General features: G+C 39.8%; 4 protein-coding genes across 5 annotated transcripts in view; all 4 read left to right on the forward strand.

The window, feature by feature from the left end:
• Positions 1–1,635: 1,635 nt before the first annotated feature.
• On the forward strand, positions 1,636–6,172 carry LOC135254146 (uncharacterized). Its single transcript, XM_064334123.1, has 8 exons — positions 1,636–1,749; positions 3,036–3,150; positions 3,327–3,471; positions 3,769–3,882; positions 4,420–4,564; positions 4,846–4,994; positions 5,694–5,833; positions 6,018–6,172. The coding sequence occupies exons 1-8, from the start codon at positions 1,747–1,749 to the stop codon at positions 6,170–6,172; spliced, it is 966 nt and encodes a 321-aa protein (XP_064190193.1). The 5' UTR covers positions 1,636–1,746.
• Positions 6,173–6,479: 307 nt separating this feature from the next.
• Positions 6,480–12,401, forward strand: LOC135253486 (uncharacterized). The gene is made up of 7 exons (XM_064332822.1): positions 6,480–6,863; positions 7,957–8,101; positions 8,357–8,470; positions 8,800–8,944; positions 9,426–9,574; positions 10,103–10,242; positions 11,982–12,401. The coding sequence occupies exons 1-7, from the start codon at positions 6,743–6,745 to the stop codon at positions 12,179–12,181; spliced, it is 1,014 nt and encodes a 337-aa protein (XP_064188892.1). The 5' UTR covers positions 6,480–6,742; the 3' UTR covers positions 12,182–12,401.
• A 1,354-nt stretch (positions 12,402–13,755) lies between these two features.
• On the forward strand, positions 13,756–15,771 carry si:dkey-96n2.3 (uracil nucleotide/cysteinyl leukotriene receptor). Its single transcript, XM_064332823.1, has one exon. It carries the CDS (start codon positions 13,895–13,897, stop codon positions 14,831–14,833), a length of 939 nt encoding a protein of 312 aa, XP_064188893.1. The 5' UTR covers positions 13,756–13,894; the 3' UTR covers positions 14,834–15,771.
• A 169-nt stretch (positions 15,772–15,940) lies between these two features.
• The window catches only part of LOC135253483 (nephrocystin-3-like), a 67,833-nt gene continuing 61,546 nt past the window's right edge, over positions 15,941–22,227 (forward strand). The window contains exons 1-9 of one of the 2 annotated variants that reach the window (XM_064332815.1): positions 15,941–16,199; positions 17,116–17,524; positions 18,815–18,940; positions 19,036–19,186; positions 19,485–19,637; positions 20,391–20,524; positions 20,770–20,930; positions 21,212–21,368; positions 21,718–21,792. In XM_064332815.1, the coding sequence (XP_064188885.1) occupies positions 17,201–17,524; positions 18,815–18,940; positions 19,036–19,186; positions 19,485–19,637; positions 20,391–20,524; positions 20,770–20,930; positions 21,212–21,368; positions 21,718–21,792 (1,281 nt within the window). In that variant the 5' untranslated portion in view covers positions 15,941–16,199; positions 17,116–17,200. Of the gene's footprint in view, positions 16,200–16,260; positions 17,525–18,814; positions 18,941–19,035; positions 19,187–19,484; positions 19,638–20,390; positions 20,525–20,769; positions 20,931–21,211; positions 21,369–21,717; positions 21,793–22,227 lie in introns of those variants that run through there. The other variant, XM_064332817.1, reaches the window with a different exon arrangement.

Raw genomic sequence — 22,227 nt, forward strand, 5'->3', positions numbered from 1 at the left:
GGCTTTGTACTGGCAGGGACATTGTCAGTTCAAATTGGCTGGTTTTCCTAAGTTCTGCATCAACACAGCAGGCATCTGCAGGCTACCGGTATAGTTGTTTTCACTGAGAGATACCCCACTCTTCTGTAGAGCGCTAGTTGTTCCGTAGCACCATGAGGACTGCAGTGTGGGAAACAGACATTGGCTCCTGGCCTACTGCATCAAAGTGTGTGTGGTTCAAGAACAATGCTCTTTGCACAGGAGAGAGGGACAGAGACCTGACTCAAAAGCACAACTGCCCCACAATGTCCAATTTCTGAAAAAAAAAAAACAAAAAAAAAACAGACTGTGACAGTTGCTTTCTGGAAAATATTTGTTCATTTTATTATGACATTTAAAAACCTGACATTTTGTCAGAAGACAAAACAAAAGAAAAATGCTGATACAATACCTCACAATCCGAAGGCAAAATATGAGTGCTGATGCAAAAAGAGAAATATTCTAACAAAACCCTACTCTGTATGAAGGGCTGTGTTTGAAGAACCATTGAATAAAAGGCAAAAATGATCTGTCAACAGCAAGCGCATTGAGATAAAGCAACCCCTACACATTAGAGTATTTATCATCCATTTCTCTCCAGTGAATTTGCTGCAGTACCCTCTCATTGCTAAATGTTTGCATCAAAACAATATAATTACCACCATAATGTACCCTCAGCCTAACCACTGAGTATGTCTGTTCAAATGTAGTGTGAAAAAAAATAAAAGTCAATATGATTGGAGTCCACACAATGAATATGGTTCATTTACAGTACAACAGAAAATTAGCACTCTACCCTAGAGGCAGATTTAATTAATGTGGAATCATTTTAATCAGCGGATATCTTAATATAACTGGGGTTAATAAAAACAAGTACAGTATTTAATTACTCCATGACATGGATTTGGTAAGGGGTTTGCTTTGTTAAATTACAGGCTGTGTATTAACCATTAGCACAGCAGTTTGTGTAAACTGCAGACTGACAGAAGTGTGGAAGACACAATTATCACTGCATAAGCAGAATGGTAGTTGATAATATCAAGGGCACTGTATTTCAGTCCATAAACTTTCATTGTGACCATCTAAATCACAAGCCTGTTCCTTTTCACCCAAATTTCCAGAAAATTTGACTTTAGATAACCCCCCCCCTCCCCCCCAAAGAAAATAAAATAAATAAACGGATGCTAACACAAAAGCCCGGTGCTGAACCATGCTGAAAGGTTACGCAGTTGTGACACCTTGTGGCTGAAAAATATAAAATGTGATATTCTGCTGTTCATTTTATCCTGGCACAAAGATAATGAAAGAGAATTTACCAGTGAACACTGGTTTTTGTATTGTTTTGCTTTTCATGGCAGGGGTTTATAAAAGGAAATCATAGTTTTAAAAAATAAAAAATGGACAAATGAATCAGATGATAGAAGAATGCACCAGTCCAGTTCTTGATTGGTAACTCAGTGTTTACCTGTGAGAGCACTGAGAGTACCTGTGTTTCATTTATCTCAAATGTCAGGATGTGACATTTGGTTTATGACCTGTGGCGATAGCAAAGCACATGTGAGATGACCATAAATATTGTGAAATAGCATGATTGCGTCTCTGCCCTTGGACAGGAAAACGGTCATTGCGGAAAGACAGACATACAGTAAGAGCTGCCAAAACCTGCATGCTTAACTGGATATTTAACTCAGAAGCAACATTGAATCTGTATCAAAGACATATCTGGACATGGTGAGACATCTCTTTATATGATTAAACTCTCCAAAGCTATCCCTTTCACCTGAAAGCACATGAAAATATGAAGGAAAGCAGTATCTTTCCATTACTATGTTTTTTGTGATATTTACTTTTCTTTTTTGCTGTTGTATGCTGAATATACCTCACTCTCTACACCCGCAGGGGCACAGAAAAATGTTTCAATTGGAACAGATGAAATGAGTCCAAACAAGGTCAAATGCACACTATCAGAGCAAAATGTACCTTACTACAATTAATTTAACACTAAATACTTTACGGGTCAGTTACATGAATACAAGTGCTTACAGTACATAAAATTACATAAATGTGTTCTGTTTTATGGTAATGGAGGGAGATTGAAGGTACCGTCATAGACATTTTTGGTTTGAATGACAACAGTCTGTTTTTTTTATTTATTTTTTATTTTTTGTGCTACAGTACAGATTTTACTTCATTATATCACTGGGATTCAGTGTGGGAATGGATAACTGCCTCCTGCAATATATGGACTTCTACCATGCATTTGCTGTAGATGTAGTCACTCATGTACTGTACATGTAAAACCTTTTCAGATTGTTTTGGGAAAAGTAAGCAAGTTTAGAAACATGGTCTGAAGATGTGCATCAAGATATTAGATATAAGATACTGATCTTATAAGATAATGATCGTTAGATCAAAAGTGACTTGCAACCGACTTGGTCAGTAGAATGTGTTATCCCATATCACAGTAATTGCATTATACTCAAAGGGTTATATATGTTTCTACGTGTAAAACACTTTGAGCATCCAAATCAATGGCAACTTTCTGTCACCGGAAGTCACACATTGCTTCTCTCCTTAATTTTTTTTCAGTATGGAAATAAAATGTATTTTTTCATATAACCTACAATGCCTGTTTGAGCCCTTTGTTAACCAGTTTAGCATTACAGGCAGAAGTGATTACATCACTGAAAAATGAAAGACAAGCAAAGCCAAGGCCAATGTTATGATCCTAGAGCAGGGCAGAACGGTGGATTGAGGAAACAGTGCTCATTTAAACATACAAATCCTGATATATTAAGACCTTTAGGACACAAAAAACCATTTAGCACATGCAAAAAAATAACACAGCCAATGATTGGTACAAAACAAATACCATGAGCAATCACTGGTCATGTTATTGGTTTTGTGTGTGGTAGAAGGTTTTGGACATGCTAAAGACCCTGTAAATCAGGCCAATACAGTACAATCAAAACATTCAGAATAATTCAGTGACAAGTACATTTATTCCACTCTTTCAGGACACTATGGTGGGAGGTCACAGTCCAGCCCGTATTGCTGTTATGGTCCTTTCACTCATCGTTTTCATCATGGCTGTGGCATTCAATGCATTGGCTGGAATTGGAATTAAGAATGGTGAATCGTGTCCAATATTTTACGATATACAGAAGAATAAAGGAAACATTAGAATTGTGTGTCTATATGTTTAAGAAGGGTTTTAACAAGGGGTTTCTACACAGCATGGCCATGAAGTCTAGCCAAGTATTTGTGCTTTTGTATTTGTTCTTTTTAACCTGTGCAATCTCCGTCAGATCTTTTTTTGCAAAGCACAGGGAATGTATCCTACAAGTACGACACAGAAATCACACCTGCAGGATGGACCTTCTCCATCTGGGGTGTCATTTACCCTTGGCTGTCCTGCATGCTCATCTTCCTGTTTTCTGGCCTCTGCAGAAGGTAGAGTCAACCCAGAGCTCCACGTGTAATTTCTGTGCAAACTCAGGAGCACAATAATTATCATGTTAAAGAACAGCTTCAATTGGAAGTGGAATAAAATAGAACAGGTTTACATTAAAATAAGTACTCCAGACTTTCACTCTTGAACTTGGTTCCGCATTACAATTTCTCCAATCACAAGTCTTTGCTGTGTTGCGCATATTTAAAAACATGAAAATCAGAAAAGGTTGTTTTGTTCTCTTGAATTCACATTCTGTGATGTAAACGCAGTGCAAAGCTAATTATGCTGTTTCTCAGAAATGCCTATGGATGGATGTACTGCACGCCTGCTATTCTGCCGTATGGATTCTACGTGACCTGGATCATAAATATTAGCTTGAATATCTCCTGGCTATTTCTGTTTGACAGAGAGTAAGTATGTAATGATTATTTTAATAAAGACAGTATCTTTTTATCTCTATGATACCGATAACTTAGCATGTTAGCCTCACTGAAACCTAGCTGTAGCAAGATGGAATGTGACATAAATCTATGACAGCAAGCCACTGCACCGTTGCCAAATCAGAATGTCTTTAGGGTGTGATTGGGTGCTAATCTTTCATCTTTGACTTGCACTGCATTATATATTACCCTGCTTAGTCTACCTGTTTTTAACAGTTTTCACTCCTCAAGAATGTGCCTCGTGTCTACAAGCTATAACCAGCAATTACTCTTCATAGCTCTTGTTAGATCTATATCGGGCAATCTAGAATATCAACATTCTATCCAATGCTTCAGGGTGAATGTCACCTATGTTAAGGGGTAGGAACCTTTATCTCCACCAGTCTGTGTGCAAAAGTGGTATATCCACTGCGATATCAGCCACTGCTCAGATACTGAAAATCAGTAATACAGTGCAACACAAATAACCTTTCCCTCTATACCACAACTTGCCTTGTTATTTCACAGGCTCATGGAACCAGCAGTTGTCGTCTCAGCATTGATGGCCTTTACAAATTGCCTGATCATTTTCTTCTCCTGTCATGGGCTCAAGGTCTATGGGCCATGGCTGAACAAATATCACAAAGCTGATCTCTGGCTCATTCGGATATTGGTAAATCATATTTACGGTGTTGCATTCCATCCAAGGCAGGAAAGAAATGTATCATTATGTACATAATACAGTCAGTTGGCTCTGAATGAGAAGCAAAATGTATGGCAATGAATGAAAAAAAATGTATTGCATGTAATATGCTAATTTATTGATATACTGCATTGTTTAACAGTATTGATGATTCAGTGTTGCACTGTTCTTTCAGGAACTTCAAAATTACTTTTAATGTTAGGTCTCAGTTTCGGTTTTATTTGCTGCTTGCTGTGTAATTTCTGTCACAGGTTCAAAATGGAGTGGGTGTTTATGCAACATGGACGACTATAGCTACACTGCTTAACTTAACTATCGTACTGACATACAGAACAGCAATGTCCAGCTCAGACTCCGCAACATTGTCACTGTCACTGCTCCTAATAGAGGTCCTGGCCTGGTAAGAACAGATATTTTTAAAAGTATTTTTAAAAGTCTTTCTTCCAAAGAAGGATAAAGATTGGCTCTAGACAACATAGTGACATAGACAACAGGTGTGCAGCATTGGCCAATGCAACATAATGGCATCTTAATGTAATGCATTTGTGAAGTCATTTCCAAAGAAGATAAGTAATGAGAAACGAACTGGATCATAGTGAATGACTGATGATTAAAGCTGCATATCGTTATTTCCCAGTAGGAGTGTGACGATGAAACGTTATGATGATACAATCTTAGTGATCAATGAGGTGATACAATTTCTCTTAATTTATAAAGATAGGATACAATTATGAAAGATTAGTCACAACATGATGCGATAAGCTCCGATGTGAATGTGATTATTAGAGTTGACAGATATCCCCTCACCTCACCCCACAACACTCAGGAGAGCACTGAAACAAACAGTACAACCTTCCAAGTTAACAAATGTGTTTATTAGGTTCAGTGCCTGAGTCTACCTAAAGTTTGCAATGTAAATTAATAATCCATTGTGATACTAATCAATTCAATGTCACATCGATGCTGTTGGATCACAATGTTTGCATTGCGATACACTGATGCATCAATGTTTCAGAACACCCCTATTTCCTGTTGATGTCATGCTTGCTTTCCATCATTGATACTTGAAGCATTTCAAAATTTTCTGAAATTCTCCCAGGTTTGTTTTGGAGAACTTCATCCTGGATAACCATGTCCGTTACATCCTCACGGTCTACCCTGTGGTCATCCTGGCTCTCTCTGGAAACATATCCAAAAACTTTGACGCTGCATTGCCCAGTAACAATGGCATTTTTACTGGTGAGCAAACACACGGCCCGCAGTAAGCTAAACAAACCATTAACTATGTAGCGTCGACCTTTGAAATGTGTGACAGGCAGCCAAAGCCATGCAATAAAGATCTGGTGGGTGTACTCTGCTAAAGGTAGGAATAGGGAGGATGAGGGATTTATACATCAGGTAATCAAAGTGTTGTTTTTTGCAGCGGCGTTGTTGTCGGTGGCCTGTACCTTGTTTGCAATTCGACTTGCCTTGGTGATATGGAAGCACCACAAAAAACCATTCTACCAGGACAGAAACACAGCAGTGATGATGTCACCGATGGACATGGCTGGAAAACAGAAAAAAATATTTACTTAACTGATTTTGAGTGATTATTATTATTATTATTATTATTATTATTATTATTATTATTATTAATAATTATAATAAAAATAATAATGGAAAAAAATGTGATAGATGCGTCTAAATCATGATTATGTTACCTTTACCTCATATTTAAATATTTTTCATGATTCTGTTATTAAAATGGATTTTAAAAAATTAATACCTTTTAATTGTATAGTGCTCCTCACTAGTAGCCCTGTGAGACGGTTTCTGATTTCAGCATGGATTTTGCATATGTGGTTGAGCTAATCAAAGCAAATGTCTCTTTTCTGTAATTTCATTTGTAATAAGCTACAATTATACAAAAAGAAATTTGTCCATATCAGTCCAAAATATATTTTTATGATTCATTGTTCCTCAGATTCATTTCACAAATATTCTTTGTGGACTCAATTTAATGAATATTTGCCTTTGATTCATGAAAAAAAAGAAAAAGAAAAAGAAGAACATGATGGAATGTGGACAGTAACCAGAGTCTAAAGTCTGACAGATAAGTGTATATAAAAGTAATGTGATCTTTGCTTGATCACTGCGTATGACTGGATGAAGATGGAAGGGAGACCAGTGGCTGTGCACGCAGTTTGCATTCTCCTGGCTGTTCTCAGCTCGGGACTCACAGAAATGTTTGTGAAGGCAGCGGCAGGACATCAGGGCGTCTTTGCTGGTAAATACAGCTCTACATGTTATCCCTCAGGCTCCAGAGGAAGCTTTCCATGTTTAAAAAAGATAATCAGATCATATGGGTTGATGTGCATCATTTCTGTTTTTTCATTCATATTTTAAATTATTAATCTTCTTGTAAGTAATTGGATCAAGGGGTGCATTTGCCTCTATACAGTTATTTTTGCAGGTCCTGCATGTACATTGATATGTGTATAAAATTGAGTGTGCTTAACATGCAGGAGCTTATTCTGTATCTATGTGAAGCATTTTGAATTCCCTTTGTGTATGAAAGGTTCTATACAAATAAACTTGCGTTGCCTTACTTTAGTAAAACTACCATTCCTCATTCAAAAACATATAGATACATAAAAGCTATATTGCAGTTAAAAATGTACTTTTTAAGATATGATTTACTAAAATAAATATTTCTGTCTTAATTTATCAACTTCATTCTGATTCACTAACACTGGAAAGGCATACTTAACAGAAATACTGTCCTTCATTGCTAAAAGAGTATTGATACCTGGATGGTGGCATGCTGTACTCTCTCTCTCTGCCAATGTTTCCAGTTAAGAACTTTTATTCTTGTGGAAATATTTTTGCAGCGGTGAGATGGCTTAAAAAATGTAAAGTATGTTGTGAACCGAGCTGTCCATTTCAAGGCCACTGGGGAAATATTGGAACACACTAAACTAATTCATACATGAAAGAAGGTCAAATCCAACCAGTACTTTATACGAAAAGCGTCAAATGGATCGGGTTTCTGGACAATGCAGTGAGAGAGATGTCCTGAAACTACCTCTGGAGATGAAAAGAGTGAGCAGGACATGCACTCAGCATTCAAGTTATAGGGCAACTTAGTGCTGTTTGTCTGCTTTCAAAGTGTGTGAATAATTGGAAGACACTTTATTGAATAAATTCATATAAATCACTGCATTTGAATACTTCATTTTGTCCCACTCTGGTGCCACAGCATCTTCACTACACTATTCAGAACAGGACAAGCATTTACCGTATAGCCTTAATGTGAAAAATATAAATCTAAAAATCTAAGTCTAATATTATGCCCCCTTTCACCTCCATTACTGTCCTAGGTTTGTTTCAGACAACCACACAGAATGTTTTAAAAACATTCCCCATTGAAGTCTCTCTGGATGGCTGGGTTGGTTCAACCTGGATTATATTGAATGTGTGGACAGCTGGGTGGCTTGTGTATGCCTTCTCTACGGTCATCCGAAGGTAAGGGTCCAGAAATGTCAGCTTATCTGGATTTACTGCAGTTTTCACAAGATAGACAAACAACATTTACATTCCTGTATTTTTATGAATAGAGTCATCTTTGCCTGGCTTCGGTTACATTTGTCACAGACAAACGCTGTCATTTTACATGCATCTTGTATTCTGCATTTTCCAATTGGTAAATATCAAAAACATAACTTTCAATTTTAGATTCTAAGAAGAGATCTGTTCTTTGCAACCCTTCTTTATTCATAGGAACATATTTGGTCCAATTTGCTGCAACCCTGAAATCCATCCTCCATCTAATTATTTGATTTGGATTTGTATCAATACTTTAAGGATTTGCTGGCTGTTCCTCTGGGATAGACAGTAAGTGGATGACTCTTTCCACCTATTAACAAATGTGTGACATGCTATAATATTGCTTCATATTATATAGTTTGAAACCTGTTTAAAATATGTATTTGAAGTACAGTAGTATTGTGTATTGATGAAATATGCAAATGAAACTCCTAAAATTTTAGCCATATACAATAGTTAGCATAAGTAACACGTATTGTGTTTTGAATTCAGTGAATAAAGATAAAGATATACCAAAGCAATGTACCATGCAGGACATTGACTGGCATAGTCTCGATTTTCATGTTGTGGTAATGGACTGTGCTACTAAAATAATTCATTTTGTTGTGTGTTAACAGATACATTTCAGTAGCCATTGGTGTGAAAATGCTTGTCCCAATCTGCAGCTATTATATGCTGTTTGTTTCTTATCACAACCTTCATCGACATAACACTTGGCTTACAATCAACTGCCCAAATGAAAGATGGTACATTCGGTTCATGGTAAATAATCCCACTAATACAAAAATGTTTAAATTTCTATTTAAATTACTATGATGCCAATATTGGAACAGATTATTTGAGTAGTATCTGTAGTTGCTTCCTTTCTTTTCTGGGGCATGTCTATTTGTCAGATGAATGTACAGATAAATTAATGTGGAATGCATAATTATTTTGAATAATTATTACAGTTGCTCATGTTACTCTGTCACTGTCTGTTATCACTACCATTCATTTAACATAATTATGTAATGATAACAACCAATCCGATGAACCACTTATATAAGGATAGGAACATTAATATACATATCATCTACGCTGCCACTACACTGATACAGTAAGTCTCTTGAACAATATGGGTCTATGGACCACTAATAACAGAGCTCAGATCATAAATGACAGTGAGACCCAGTCATGCTTGTGAGGTGAATCCTCTACTCAAAGCAAATTCTTCCGGTAACAAAGATTGTATTTTCCCTGCCAGACTCAAAATGGACTGGCTCTCTTTGCATCCTGGACTTTCATAGAGGCCCTGATAAATGTGGGCGTGGCTCTGAAGTACAGGGTGGGCCTCCCGGACCCACTCGTCAGTGCAATAGTTCTCACAGTGCTGCTTTTGGGGATCCTTCTTTGGTGAGCTTTCAAGACTTTTTAAGGTGTAGAACAGAGACTTGAGTAATGGTCACACCACTCACTTTGTCATGCATGAGGTTATTACTACTGTTGTAGTTATTTTTGTTGTTAATATCATTATTATTATTATTATTCCTATTAGTATTATTATTTATTAGTTTCAAAAGCCTACACTGCTGCAAAATTGTGACTTAAACATTGTTTATTATCCTCCTAAGACCCAGCAATTAATTTTTATCCCCGGTAAGAGACATGAGCCTCTGGTCTTAATCTCAAAATATTCTACTACGCTGAAACCTACTGTACACTACTCAATAAATGTAAAATAAATAATGTTTAAAATATTTTCACTGCAACATGTTTTATCATCTAAGACATTGGTTTTATGCCAAAAAAAGAAAGTACACTTTTCTACCGGGTCTCAGGAGGTTATATGCAAGGATCTGTGCACAATTTATTTTGGGAAAACAGCTCTTGACATACCCTACTGTAAGCATTGACATAATGATTATATTTTTCCATTCACAGGTTTGTTTTTGAAAGCTTCATCTTTTCGCAATATATCCTCTACACCTTCACGGTTTTCCCTGTGGCAGTTCTTTGTCTGGGTGCGATGTTCACGAACAGCTATCGCTTTGATGACTTAGCACCAATCACCATTTATTGTGGTAAGAGATAAAAGCATTCAGTCAGTGCATACAGAACCGAGCAAAGCACAAAATGTTTTACTCTTAATTAGAATGCTTAGATGTAACTGCAGAGCAGTTTTGTATATCAAGATAAGCTCTCACGAATATTCAAGATAATAATTTTGCAATGTCAGAATAAAAGAAAAACAGCTATGGGTGATGGTATTCAGGCAGTTCTTCAGGCAGTGCGGATTGAAAGGAGGTACTGAGGTAAATACGGAGTGTAGAAATTCTGCATATATGGTTACTCTGAATTTCGTCGACCAATTCAAATAACTAAGGATCAAATGTACAGAAAAACACAGACCATCAAAAATGTTATGAATGCATTTCCAGATTATTGTCTGAGAATAATTCATTTTTCACCTTCACCGCATTTGATACTAGACCAGTAGTAATCTTTTATAAAATTAATAAATAACTTTTATTAATTCAACCTGATCATCCAGAAACAAATACAGAAATGAAGGGGTGGGTATTTCAGCCATTACATTCAACAACAATGCAAACATAAATATACACTCACCGGCCACTTCATTAGGTGACAGGAGTGGCACCCGGTGTGGTCTTCTGCTGCTGTAGCCCATCCGCTTCAAGGTTTCGACGTGTTCTGCGTTCAGAGATGCTCTTCTGCATACCTCGGTTGTAACGAGTGGTTATTTGAGTTACTGCTGCCTTTCTATCAGCTCAAACCAGTCTGGCCATTCTTCTCTGACCTCTGCCATCAACAAGGCATTTACGCCCAGAGAACTGCCGCTCACTGGATATTTTCTCTTTTTCGGACCATTCTCTGTAAACCCTAGAGATGGTTGTGCGTGAAAATCCCAGTAGATCAGCAGTTTCTGAAATACTCAAACCAGTCTGTCTGGCATCAACAACCATGCCACGTTCAAAGTCACTTAAATCAACTTTCTTCCCCATTCTGATGATTGGTTTGAACTTCAGCAGATCGTCTTGACCATGTCTACATGCCTAAATGCATTGAGTTTCTGCCACGTGATTGGCTGATTAGATATTTGCGTTAACGGGTGCAGTTTGCCGTTGAACCTAATGACCTAATGAAGTGGCCGGTGAGTGTATATAATTCCACAACTGGGGTCTTTATTAACTTTACCCTATTCAACTTCTGTAGTATAAAAACAGACCTACAGTAGGCTACCAATGAGCCAATGTTTTATCACTCAGCTACTAAACCAAAACACAAAGTCCAGGTGTGACATAATCTACAGTCCAGCCAAAATAAAGGCATAATCATATGCAACCATTTGGTTTCAAGCCAGGTTGCCTGCATGCTGTGACAGCCTCCTTAGTGTTGCTCTCATTAGAAAAAAACACAAAGTTCAGCAATTACATAATAATAAAACCACACCATAAAGACATGACTCCAGGGTTCCACATGGTTTGCACAGGCTTTTATGACATTAAACCGGTGGTAACCAACCCTGTTCCTGGAGATTTACCATCCTGCAGGTTTTCACACTAACCCTAGCAAAGCACACTTCCTTCAACTAAGATCAGCATTGAGCCACGCATTCCAGAACTACCAGGGTTCTGGATAGTTCTGGGTATGGATGGTTCCTGAACTGCCTTGTGCAATGGATAAGGGGTTTTTGTAAAGTCAGCTATGCCAAATTAGGGTTGAAATGAAAACCAGGTTGGCTACCACTGTATTAAATGATAGATGTTCTTATATTTCCTAAATGTGTTCTCTCCCACAGGATTCCTGATGATTGTCGCCACAGTTCTGAATTCCATCCGTTTAGTTGCGGTCTGCTTCTACAAACAGACAAAACCTGCGATTCTCTCGCTACCTTCCTTCCTACCTGCATATAACGGTGAGCCTGTGTATAAAGTGAAGGTCCATGAGAATATGAGTGGCAAGTCTGGTGTTGTAAATAACCAGTTCTCTGAGAACTGACAAAGATTAAGTATTTATAATACGTATCATGGAGGTCCTCGGGAGTGTCTATGTTCATCAACATATAGCAACTCATTGTTCAACATTAGATTACATTATGTCGGCTTGCCATTGAAGGCTGTGGATGAATATAATGTTATTTCTATGACAAAGGAAAAAAACTTTAACATTAAAAGTTATTGTTTAGATGGTTTAAGGTTTATTTGACTAAACTTCATGGTCAGCTGTATGTTGCATTGTCATATTGTAGCATTTGCCTAGTTTCTTCTCCTCTTACACAGCTGGGGGAACCATTGTGTTGAGTATCTTTAACAAGCAAACCCAGCAAAAACAATGTAGCAACCACGGCTGGCAGTGGCTACGTGCATCTTGTCCACCCAATCAAAAGTTAAAAATAAAAAAATAAACTTTTCTTTTGTTCAGCCAATGGAAAAATAGCACAAAAAATACCAGTACCGTTTCTGACTTCTGATTGGGTGGGCAGCCTACAGCCCGCCTCTGACGGGTTGAAACAGCTAGTTTCTCTGATGCAGTGTACTGCCGGTTGATTTAATTAGTGGTATTAATGTATCATTTGAATGCATAACATGCAATTATTCCTTGTGCCCACACACCCCCCCCATCCCCCACCCCCCCGTCGTCGACCGCACTGAGTGACACCAACCCTAGTGACTGCACTACTTCCAAGTTGCCCACCTATTATTTCTACTGGCCCACCCTAATATAGCAGGCTAAAACCGGCCCTGGTAGCAACAGTTCTGTCTCATACCCTAAAATACAAATGGGTTGTTAGTGCATGTATGTGCACCAAATGTAATAATGTAGGCTACAATACATAGGTACAAATACATATAAGCAAACAGAATTCATGTTATATCTTCAAATATTATATCTGTAAAAATTGAAGAAATGTACACTCAGATACTGCAACTTGAATAAAATTTTAAAATTTCTACATACTCCCTTTGATTTTGTAAGGACAGTCATTGAGTTGCCATTTTGGTTTTCATCTTTAAATGCAAATCTCTCTCTCTCTCAAATACAATACAAAAGCATTGGCATAGTTGTGTCAAATTGATTGTTTTTCCTCTGTACTAATCAAATTTGTATTTCAAATCAAACAATGACTATGAGGCAAAATTAACTAATTCTGCATTTATTTCATGTGGTGTTTATAAATGTGGCCATTTGAAAATTGTAGATACATAGCTTCTTCTGTATTCCTTGCTCAGTCAAGATTGGCTGGGTTTCAATCAACATGATGTGTCCTTAACTTCTCTTTTTCTTCTTTTTTTGAGTTGAGCAAACACTAAAACAAGCTCGCCAGTGTATGATGCTTGCATTTACTTGTAAGGCAAAGTTATAGAGAAATGCATCAGTAACTGTTTTTTTTTTCAAAATACAAATTAGGGGGAAAAGATTAAGCATTATTTAGATCTCTGTAACATAATTTACATATTTATGTGTGAAATCCACTCCCCCTTGTCACTCAGTTCCTCCAGGAAACCACAGTCTTCTGTTTCAAATGATGCAGATACCCAACCATCATCCACAGAGACTTCATACACTTAGAAAAGCTCTCACATGCAGGCAGATATACAGCACAAACCACATGCGGATTCACATATACAAGGTGCTCTACAGAAATTGGCACATTTTATTGCGTAGAATCTTTATTTTTTCAGCTATATTCCAAGAGCCACGTCCCGATCAATGGCGTTCATCAACAGCAGTGATGAGGAAAGGACTGACAGATACGCAGTGGGCTCTCACCAGGAGAATGTCCTATTTGCCGCCTTTTACATTGTGGTTTTCATCCTCGCTGTACCGGGCAACATCCTTGCTCTGTGGGTATTTGTCCGAGACAAGAATAATACACCCGCGAAGGTCTTTCTGAAGAACCTGGCAGTGGCAGATATCTCTTATTTGGCGATGCTTCCCATGCGTGTCGTCTATCACCTCACGGACAACAACTGGCCACTCGGCGAAATCCTCTGCCGCGTGCTGGGATACCTGTTTTACCTCAACATGTACTGCAGCCTCTATTTCATGGCTTTCATCAGCCTTGACCGCTTCATTGCCCTGGTTTTGCCGGTGAGATCTGTGAAGTTGCGGAAGCCTCTGTACGCCAGCGTTGGCAGTGCCATCCTGTGGCTCTGTCTCATCGTGGTCACGATGCCGCTGCTGCTGTCCCAACAGACCACGCAGGTAAACGACTCAAACTCCAGCAGGACCGTTTGCAGGCAGCTTTACCGCGAGAAGACGTCCCCCCGAGCACTGGTGTCCGCCGCCGTAGCCTTTTCGATCCCGCTGGTCACCATCACAGTTTCCTACATTCTGATCCTGCATAGGCTGTGGAGCAGGGTGCACCAGGAGCAAAGATTCATGCGGCGGAAGGCCACCAGGCTGATTGTACTGATCCTTGTGAACTTCCTTGTGGCTTTCATGCCATACCATATTAGCCGCTTTATCTACATTGATAGTCTGTTTCGCAGAGGTGATATGGCTTCATTTGTACTTTGCAATCGCATCACTTCCTCTCTTACTTGCATCAGTGGAGTTTTGGATCCTGTCATGTATTTTTTTCTCGCCAAAACCTACCGAAACACATTACTTCAGCTTTTCCATCGGAATAAGTCGAGCACAACATAATTTAAAACACAAGATAGCCAACGCATTCTTATGCAAATCGTATCATTTTATTTAATGTGAATGCTTATAATTTGTTTTTTGAATTTTATATTGTTTTTTTGTTTGTTTTGCTTTGTTATTTAACAATGTGGTAGGCATGTAGTTGTAGTGCTTACATTGTAGCATGCTGATAAATTAGAACAGTGAATTTCATTCCTTGACTGGAAATCATCCAGTCAACAATGACAAGTAAAAGCACAATTCTGCACTGGGAACAATTACGGTCTCCTTAGTAAACAATTAATACACAGTAAAATATTCAGTGTTGTTTCAAGTACATGAGCTCAGTAGGAACATATGTACCGTTCTACTAATGTCTAATGTACTGTTATTATTTTTCTTTTTTTCTTTTGTTTAGAAGTAGAAAGTATGAACCAGCATGTACAAACATGTGCTAACTTTCTAAATGCAGATAAAGTTTAAAAAATGTTTTAATATACGCTGAATTTATACATTAAAACACTTCTGTTAAAAAAAAATTGTATACATTGAAAAATACCTCTGGTGTGCTTTTTTATAATAAAGAAAATAAAAAAGGCTAACCACAAGGATAGCCTTCACGTATGAAATGCAATGATGTAATACAACAGTCCTGCAGTAGTACTGTTAGACTACACAGCTAGGCTATACAATTAAAATTACAATATAAAATAAGTACACAGCGTGTGATTATTGCAGTAGGCTACAATGCACATTATGTCGTGCCTCGTTTCACGTGTGGTAGAACTTCGCGATTAGTGACAAAGTATCTTGTTTTTGTGTTGCACCAAGTCACCTGTAACAAAGTATCGCAATTATCTGTAACAAACTAACCAATAGTTAATTCACAATGAAGCTGCCCCAAATGGGTGATCAACACCAACTTAAGCATTTAGTTTATTTTCATTTTAATCAAGCTATGTCTCAGTATTTCATATAAATTAAATAATAATACTAATTGTGCTATTCAGACATAACCTGGATTCAAATAATGTGAGCGTGCGACCAAATGCACACATCTCGCCCGACAACAGCTAGTTTGTCTGTAATGAGGATCCGTATAGTATGGTCCACTCCGTTGCCGGGGCAGCCAGGAAGCATAGAGAACTGTGTGAGGAATGTTTGTTGACATTTTTGCCACCGTGTAGATACTTAAGAACATCTAAGTTTACAATATGCTGAGCAACTAGTTAGTTATCTCTTGGGTATCCCGTTGTTGTTTTCCTAATTACCGATCTGGTTATCAAGACCAATATCGTGTTTACGTGTAATGTTAGATGGCTAACGTTAGCGAGCTATAGCTACGATGTGTGATGATGTGTTTTCTGAAGAACAGTTCATCCTAAAGGTACGTCACCTGTGTCGGAGCATATTTGTAAGTTCAGCAGTGATACCTCAGCATTTGAAAGAAAAATAATTAAAAACAAAAAAACATATAGTGTATATATATAGTGTTAATTTAGACCGCATTCTTTTAGATCATCTGACTAACGGGGTGTTGACCAGATATAACTTCAGTTAGCTTACTAAAAAGCTATGATGTGTTGAAATGTTGGATACACTGCTTAAATTAGACTAACTTACGCTACTAGCTATGTATAACTTGCTAGCCAGGAAGCAACCACTACTCCCTACTTGCTACTACTAGTATTAGCTACATAGTCTAACTGCGATGTATTGGTCTAACTAGCTAGCTAGGTGCTCTGAATTAGCTCGTCCACTAACGTTATCTGTGCGTGATGTAAATGCCCTGATGCAATGCTAGCTAGGAAGCTGTATTAGCTAGTCAGTTTAGCCGTATTCACGTCCAGCGCACGCTAACATTACGCCATTTCCCAACTAGACTTGTTAATTGTTGCAATTTTTGTGAGCGATCCATTCCAGAGCACTGGGTTGCTTGTATGCACACATCTATTCTTTCTAACTTGCTAGAACATGATGGATGTAGTCTAACTAGCTGATGTTAGGCAGTGTCACTGCTGTCATTACGTATCTGAAAGTAGATAACGTTAGCTAGAGCTAGCAAGACTTTCTGGGAACGTTAGCGTTAGTCTAGGTAAAGATCATGAGTGATTTATTTTGTTTACGGGCATATATCACACCAGATGTGCCAGATATAATCATCAGGAATATATTAAAATATTGATTGATTGATCAAATGGGACAGTCAGAATTGTACATTTGAATTGTGATTGTATCGTTAAAGTGAGCAAAAACCTTACCGGTTGTAACAGTTTTTTCTTTTACCTTTCATTTATGACCAGGCACTGTCATGCAATCGGAGTTGAGTCGTGGGGTGGTGCAGAAGCTAAGGGGATAGCCAACAAGTGGCTACCTTATATAGCCAGCATGGGCACGGCATCCTCTCTGGTGAGCCCCGGGGAGGTGATTGAAGATGCGTATGGGGGCGAGGGCGGGGAGGCGTGCGAGATACCTGTGGAGGTGAAACCCAAAGCTCGGCTCCTGCGCAGCTCCTTTCGCCGTGGCCCGCGGGTCATTGGCGCCAGCTTCAAGTCCACTGGCTCGGTTGACCTGGAATATGCCGCGGAGTATGAACGGCTCAGGAAGGATTACGAGATATTTCGAGTCAGCAAGAACAACGAGATAACTTCCATGCAGAAAAAGGAAGCCAAGCTGGATGAGGAAAACAAGAGACTGCGTGCTGAACTGCAGGTAATGACAGCACAGCGCTTGATTACAGTTATGTAAAGTTATTCCTGAGTCCGCGCCAAAGAATGCTGCACTTAATCGGATCCAAGTAGATGAACATGCACTTGCCTTCATCATGGGTAGGGCTACCAGTTTGTCTCTACCATGTGACCTGCAGGTATTTAAACAAACTTCAATGGTTATCCTCGAGGGGTCGCCATAGGAACTTCAATGGCACAGTTAAGTGACAATTCATACAATTGAGTATAAGTTGAGACATTTATAAACAATTAGTTGATCTAATGTAGGAAGAATCAGGAAGGATGTGAACATGAATGTTCACATCACGCAGGTCTCCTGGTTTCTTGGGTATGAATTGGTGGCTGATCATAAGGGGAAAAAAAAAAAACCTGCAGACTGTGACTATGCAGGACCAGGATTGAGTAGCCCTGCAGTAAAAAAATGCATCCATATTAAGCAGGGCTGTCCAATCTTATCTGAAACTGGCTGGTGTGCGTGAAGGTTTTTCCCACGGCGCGCAGGTGGTGCCAGCTAAAATGTTTTTGCGGAAGTGAGTTGCGCCGTGGGTCTGGACGGTTACGTGCTTGTTGTTTTAGCCCAGCACTAAGCCATCTGATTCTAGGTCTTGATTGAAGCCCACGATTAGTTAATTAGTTGAATCGTGAATTATTATTATTTTTTAATAATTAGATTTTTTTTTGTGCACGTTAAATGTTTTATACCTGCTTTCATTGTTAATATGGGTATCTCCCACTGCTTCTAATAAAACCTATCATGCCCTTGTACAGCAATTAAAAATACAGGTGCATGTTCACGGTAGTTCAAGTAATCAGACTGAATTTAATGTGTGAGTTTCGCTTCTAAACATCACTGTCAGTCATTATCTGTGCTTGATTAGTGGCAAATGGCAATTACTTTAACTTAGATTATTGAGGTGATGCAGATGGGATAATTTTTTGAGAAGGGGCTTGACAGAAAGAGGCTGTCATGACCTCAAGCTGGCAGAGCACTGAAGCATCATGCGAGTAACAATGGGAGACAAACTGGAGGCTCTAGTTGTGGGAATACACAAATGTACTGTTGCGATGGAAGTGCTAGCATTTTATAAAAGATATAGAAATGTGCTGTCTTGCTATGTATAGTTTACTTGGGAAAATTCTATCCCTGTTATTGGCAACTGAGTATTGCTCCACCACTCGTTACATCAGCCGATAGCAATCTGAGGTTCCGTGAAGGGGAAGCAATGCATGGTACATTGATCGATCGATTGATTAAATCTGTCTGGTTTCACAGGCTTTACAGAAGACGTATCAGAAGATTCTGAGGGAAAAGGAAAGTGCCCTGGAGGCTAAGTACCAGGCCATGGAGAGAGCAGCCACGTTCGAGCATGACAGGGACAAGGTCAAGCGGCAATTTAAAGTACGGCATTTGTAGTTGGTTGTGCATCGCATGTTCCTCATCAGCCATCTGTGCCTTGCCTCGTTGACCTGCCTGCCTGCCTTCCTGCCTTGCAGATCTTCCGTGAGACGAAGGAAAAGGAGATCCAGGACCTACTGAGGGCCAAACGGGAGTTGGAGGCCAAGCTGCAGCAGCTGCAAGCCCAGGGCATTCAGGTGTACGACCCGGCCGACTCTGACTCTGATGACAACCGCACCAGCGTTACGAGTAAGAGACGCCCTCAACCAGGTTCAGCCCTAACCCTTACACACGTAGTTAAAGCAGATCCTTACATGCGTAGAGTTAAAGCAGACACTTACACACATAGAGTTAAAATGGACCTTTATGCACATGGCATATAAAACATGGTAATGGATGTATATTTAGCACTCTGTGTGTGCTGTTTATTTTAAATAATGGGATTTTTTTCTTATTTTGCACTGATCAGAACATACTGGTGTAAATGAACATGAATAAGGGTGCATCTGAAACTTTAAGACAAACCATCTTGTACCGTCTGGTGAAGCTGCAGGAACACAGAGTGAGTACTGGAGTGGTGGAGTTCTGGGGAGTGAGCCCTCTATGGGCAGTATGATGCAACTGCAGCAGACGTTCAGAGGACCGGAGTTTGCCCACAGTTTAATTGACGTGGAGGGTCCTTTCGCCAATGTAAGCAGAGGTGAGGATTAACATGTCTTCCTCCTTTGCACGTTTTTGTCATTAAAAAATGAAAAATGGGCTCATGAATCAGATGATTGGGGCTTTCTGTAGCTGTGATGTGCTGGGTGTGTGTTTCAGATGATTGGGACACTGCTGTAGCTAGCTGTGACTGTGATGTCCTGGATGTTTGTTTCAGATGATTGGGACACTGCTGTGGCTAGCTATGCCTGTGATGTGCTGGATGTGTGTGTGATTCAGATGATTGGGACACTGCTGTAGCTAGCTGTGACTGTGATGTGCTGGATGTGTGTGTTTCAGATGATTGGGACACTGCTGTAGCTAGCTGTGACTGTGATGTACTGGATGTTTGTTTCAGATGATTGGGACACTGCTGTGGCTAGCTGTGACTGTGTGTGCGAGTGTTCAGATGATTGGGACACTGCTGCTGGCTACTGTGACTGTGATAGCTGGGTGCTGTTTCAGATGATTGGGACACCTGTTTCTGGACTATCTGTAGCTTGATGTACTGGTGTTTGTTTCAGATGATTGGGACACTGCTGTGGCTAGCTATGCTGTGATGTGCTGGATGTGTGTGTTTCAGATGATTGGGACAACTGCTGCTACGCTGTAGACTGTGATGTCCTGGTTTTGTTTCAAAATGATTGGCACAACTGCTGTGGCTAGTGTGACTGTGATTTACTGTGTGTGTTTCAGATGATTGGGACACTGCTGTAGCTAGCTGTGACTGTGATGTACTGGGTGTGTGTTTCAGATGATTGGGACACTGCTGTGGCTAGCTTGCTGCAGGTGTCACCACACGTGTCTCAGGTCCTGTGGAGCAACACTGTGCGCTGCTATCTCATGTGCACCCTGGAGACTCAAGCTGAAGTAGACCTCTTCATCAAGGTGAGCAGCCCCCTGTTTCTGGAACTGATTCCTGTTTAATCACTTCAGTTCACTATAAGCATTGCCATAAGCTTCTGGAATTAAATTTTTTGCAATCAAATCAGTTTTGGGCTTATTAAATGGTCAAAAATTGTTTGAGATGAAGTAAAGACAGTTTCAGCATTTTTAGCAAATATGTTGCCATAGTTCATACATTTCCCTCTTCGCCGCTGCAGATATGGATCGTCCTCCTTTATGTGTTTCAGAATTACTGCCCCAGACTGCAGAGGCTGTGTGAAGGGCTGGGCCATTTCTACCTCAATGTGTCTTTCCCCGATGACAGCGCCACCGGCTACGTGGCAGAGCGTAGGCAGGAGATCGAGAGGAGCTCTGTGTGCATCCTGCTCCTCAAGTCGTCTGTTACTAGGTAAAGCCCACCCCGCCACCTGCAACCACAGACCCCATCCCCTGTCACCAGAGACCCTGCCCCCCGATCACCACAGACCTCATCCACCGGTCACCAGAGACCTCACCCACTGGTCACCAAAGACCCACCCCCCTTCACAGAGTTCTCCTTCAACATGTAACTTCAAATGAATACACACTATGCCCAATGCGGCCTGCCACCAAAAGTGCTGTCGTAATGGTGTCATGCCCATGCGTGTCTAACCCGCCTCTTTAACGTGCTGAGCTCCTGTGTTCCTGCAGCTCGCTACTGGAGGACGCTGAGGAGGCTTTTGTGAAGAACACAGAGGCCCGGCCGCTGATGCTGTACCTCCGGTCCGGGGAGGGCGCCTCTCTCTCAGGCCCGGCCGGGGACCTGGTGGACAAAATCACCACCGCTGACAAGGCCGGAAAAATCAAGGTTAGCCTGTCGGTTGCACCGATGAAATGTGTCCCCCTGCATTAAATATTAACACGTTTACTTTATCCCTCTCATTATACTGAAATATCTCCATCACCTCTGACTCACTGACGCCATTGTGGCTGAAAGCGTGTGCTTTTGGTACTGCAGATTATGATGCTGTTGAAAAGGAGATATATTTGCAAATAACCCTTTTGGAAGCTCTGTCGAACGCACATGCTTGCATTAGCATTGTGCTGCAGGCGGTGTAGGTTCTCATCATTAGCCAGTAAATGCTACAGCATTAGCAGAGCATTAATACAGCTAAAAGAGTGCAGGAGTGGATTTATTATGTTTATCCTAACTGCAGGTCATTAACCACATTGGACCTGCAGAAGCGGGGGCGTCTTTGATATATACTCAGCTGGAGAAGGTCATTAAACAGGTACTGGACCAACAATGCACCCAACACACTTCAGTTACTATGCCGACTGAATTCTTTAAATAAGGAAGAATTGTGCGCAGGCCATGACAAAATGAAAACATATTATTCCTCAGTTTGTTGCTGGTTTATATTTTTGTGTGTTACTAGGGTTTGTTCTGGTAGTTGTTAATAGAAAACCAGGATGTTGTATTAAGATATTTTAGTGTTAAATGTTGGCACCACTGAGCTGGTTTCGTTGCTTAGATATTTGCTCACTAAAGTGTGTTCAAAGAAAAGCAGAACTGAAAATGAAGAATGTAGGTGAGACACCACACACATCTAAAGTTTTTGCAGATCTGCTTGTTGGGCACAGGTTTTCACACCTTTGCATTTTTGTTTCACAGCTTTAGTGCAGGTTCCTGTAGCAGACCACAGTTGACATGGGACTTTTTTTGG

Source organism: Anguilla rostrata, chromosome 4, assembly GCF_018555375.3.
Source record: "Anguilla rostrata isolate EN2019 chromosome 4, ASM1855537v3, whole genome shotgun sequence".
NCBI classification, from domain to species: Eukaryota; Metazoa; Chordata; class Actinopteri; order Anguilliformes; family Anguillidae; genus Anguilla; species Anguilla rostrata.

Coding starts and splice junctions, on each gene's coding strand:
- LOC135254146 (XM_064334123.1), top strand. Junction 3,472..3,768: donor TTTTCTGGCCTCTGCAGAAG/GTAGAGTCAACC, acceptor GCTGTTTCTCAG/AAATGCCTATGGATGGATGT. Junction 5,834..6,017: donor TAACAATGGCATTTTTACTG/GTGAGCAAACAC, acceptor TGTTTTTTGCAG/CGGCGTTGTTGTCGGTGGCC.
- LOC135253486 (XM_064332822.1), top strand. CDS start 6,743: ATGAAGATGGAAGGGAGACCAGTGGCTGTGCACGCAGTTTGCATTCTC. Junction 6,864..7,956: donor ACATCAGGGCGTCTTTGCTG/GTAAATACAGCT, acceptor TTACTGTCCTAG/GTTTGTTTCAGACAACCACA. Junction 8,471..8,799: donor CTGTTCCTCTGGGATAGACA/GTAAGTGGATGA, acceptor GTGTGTTAACAG/ATACATTTCAGTAGCCATTG.
- si:dkey-96n2.3 (XM_064332823.1), top strand. CDS start 13,895: ATGGCGTTCATCAACAGCAGTGATGAGGAAAGGACTGACAGATACGCA.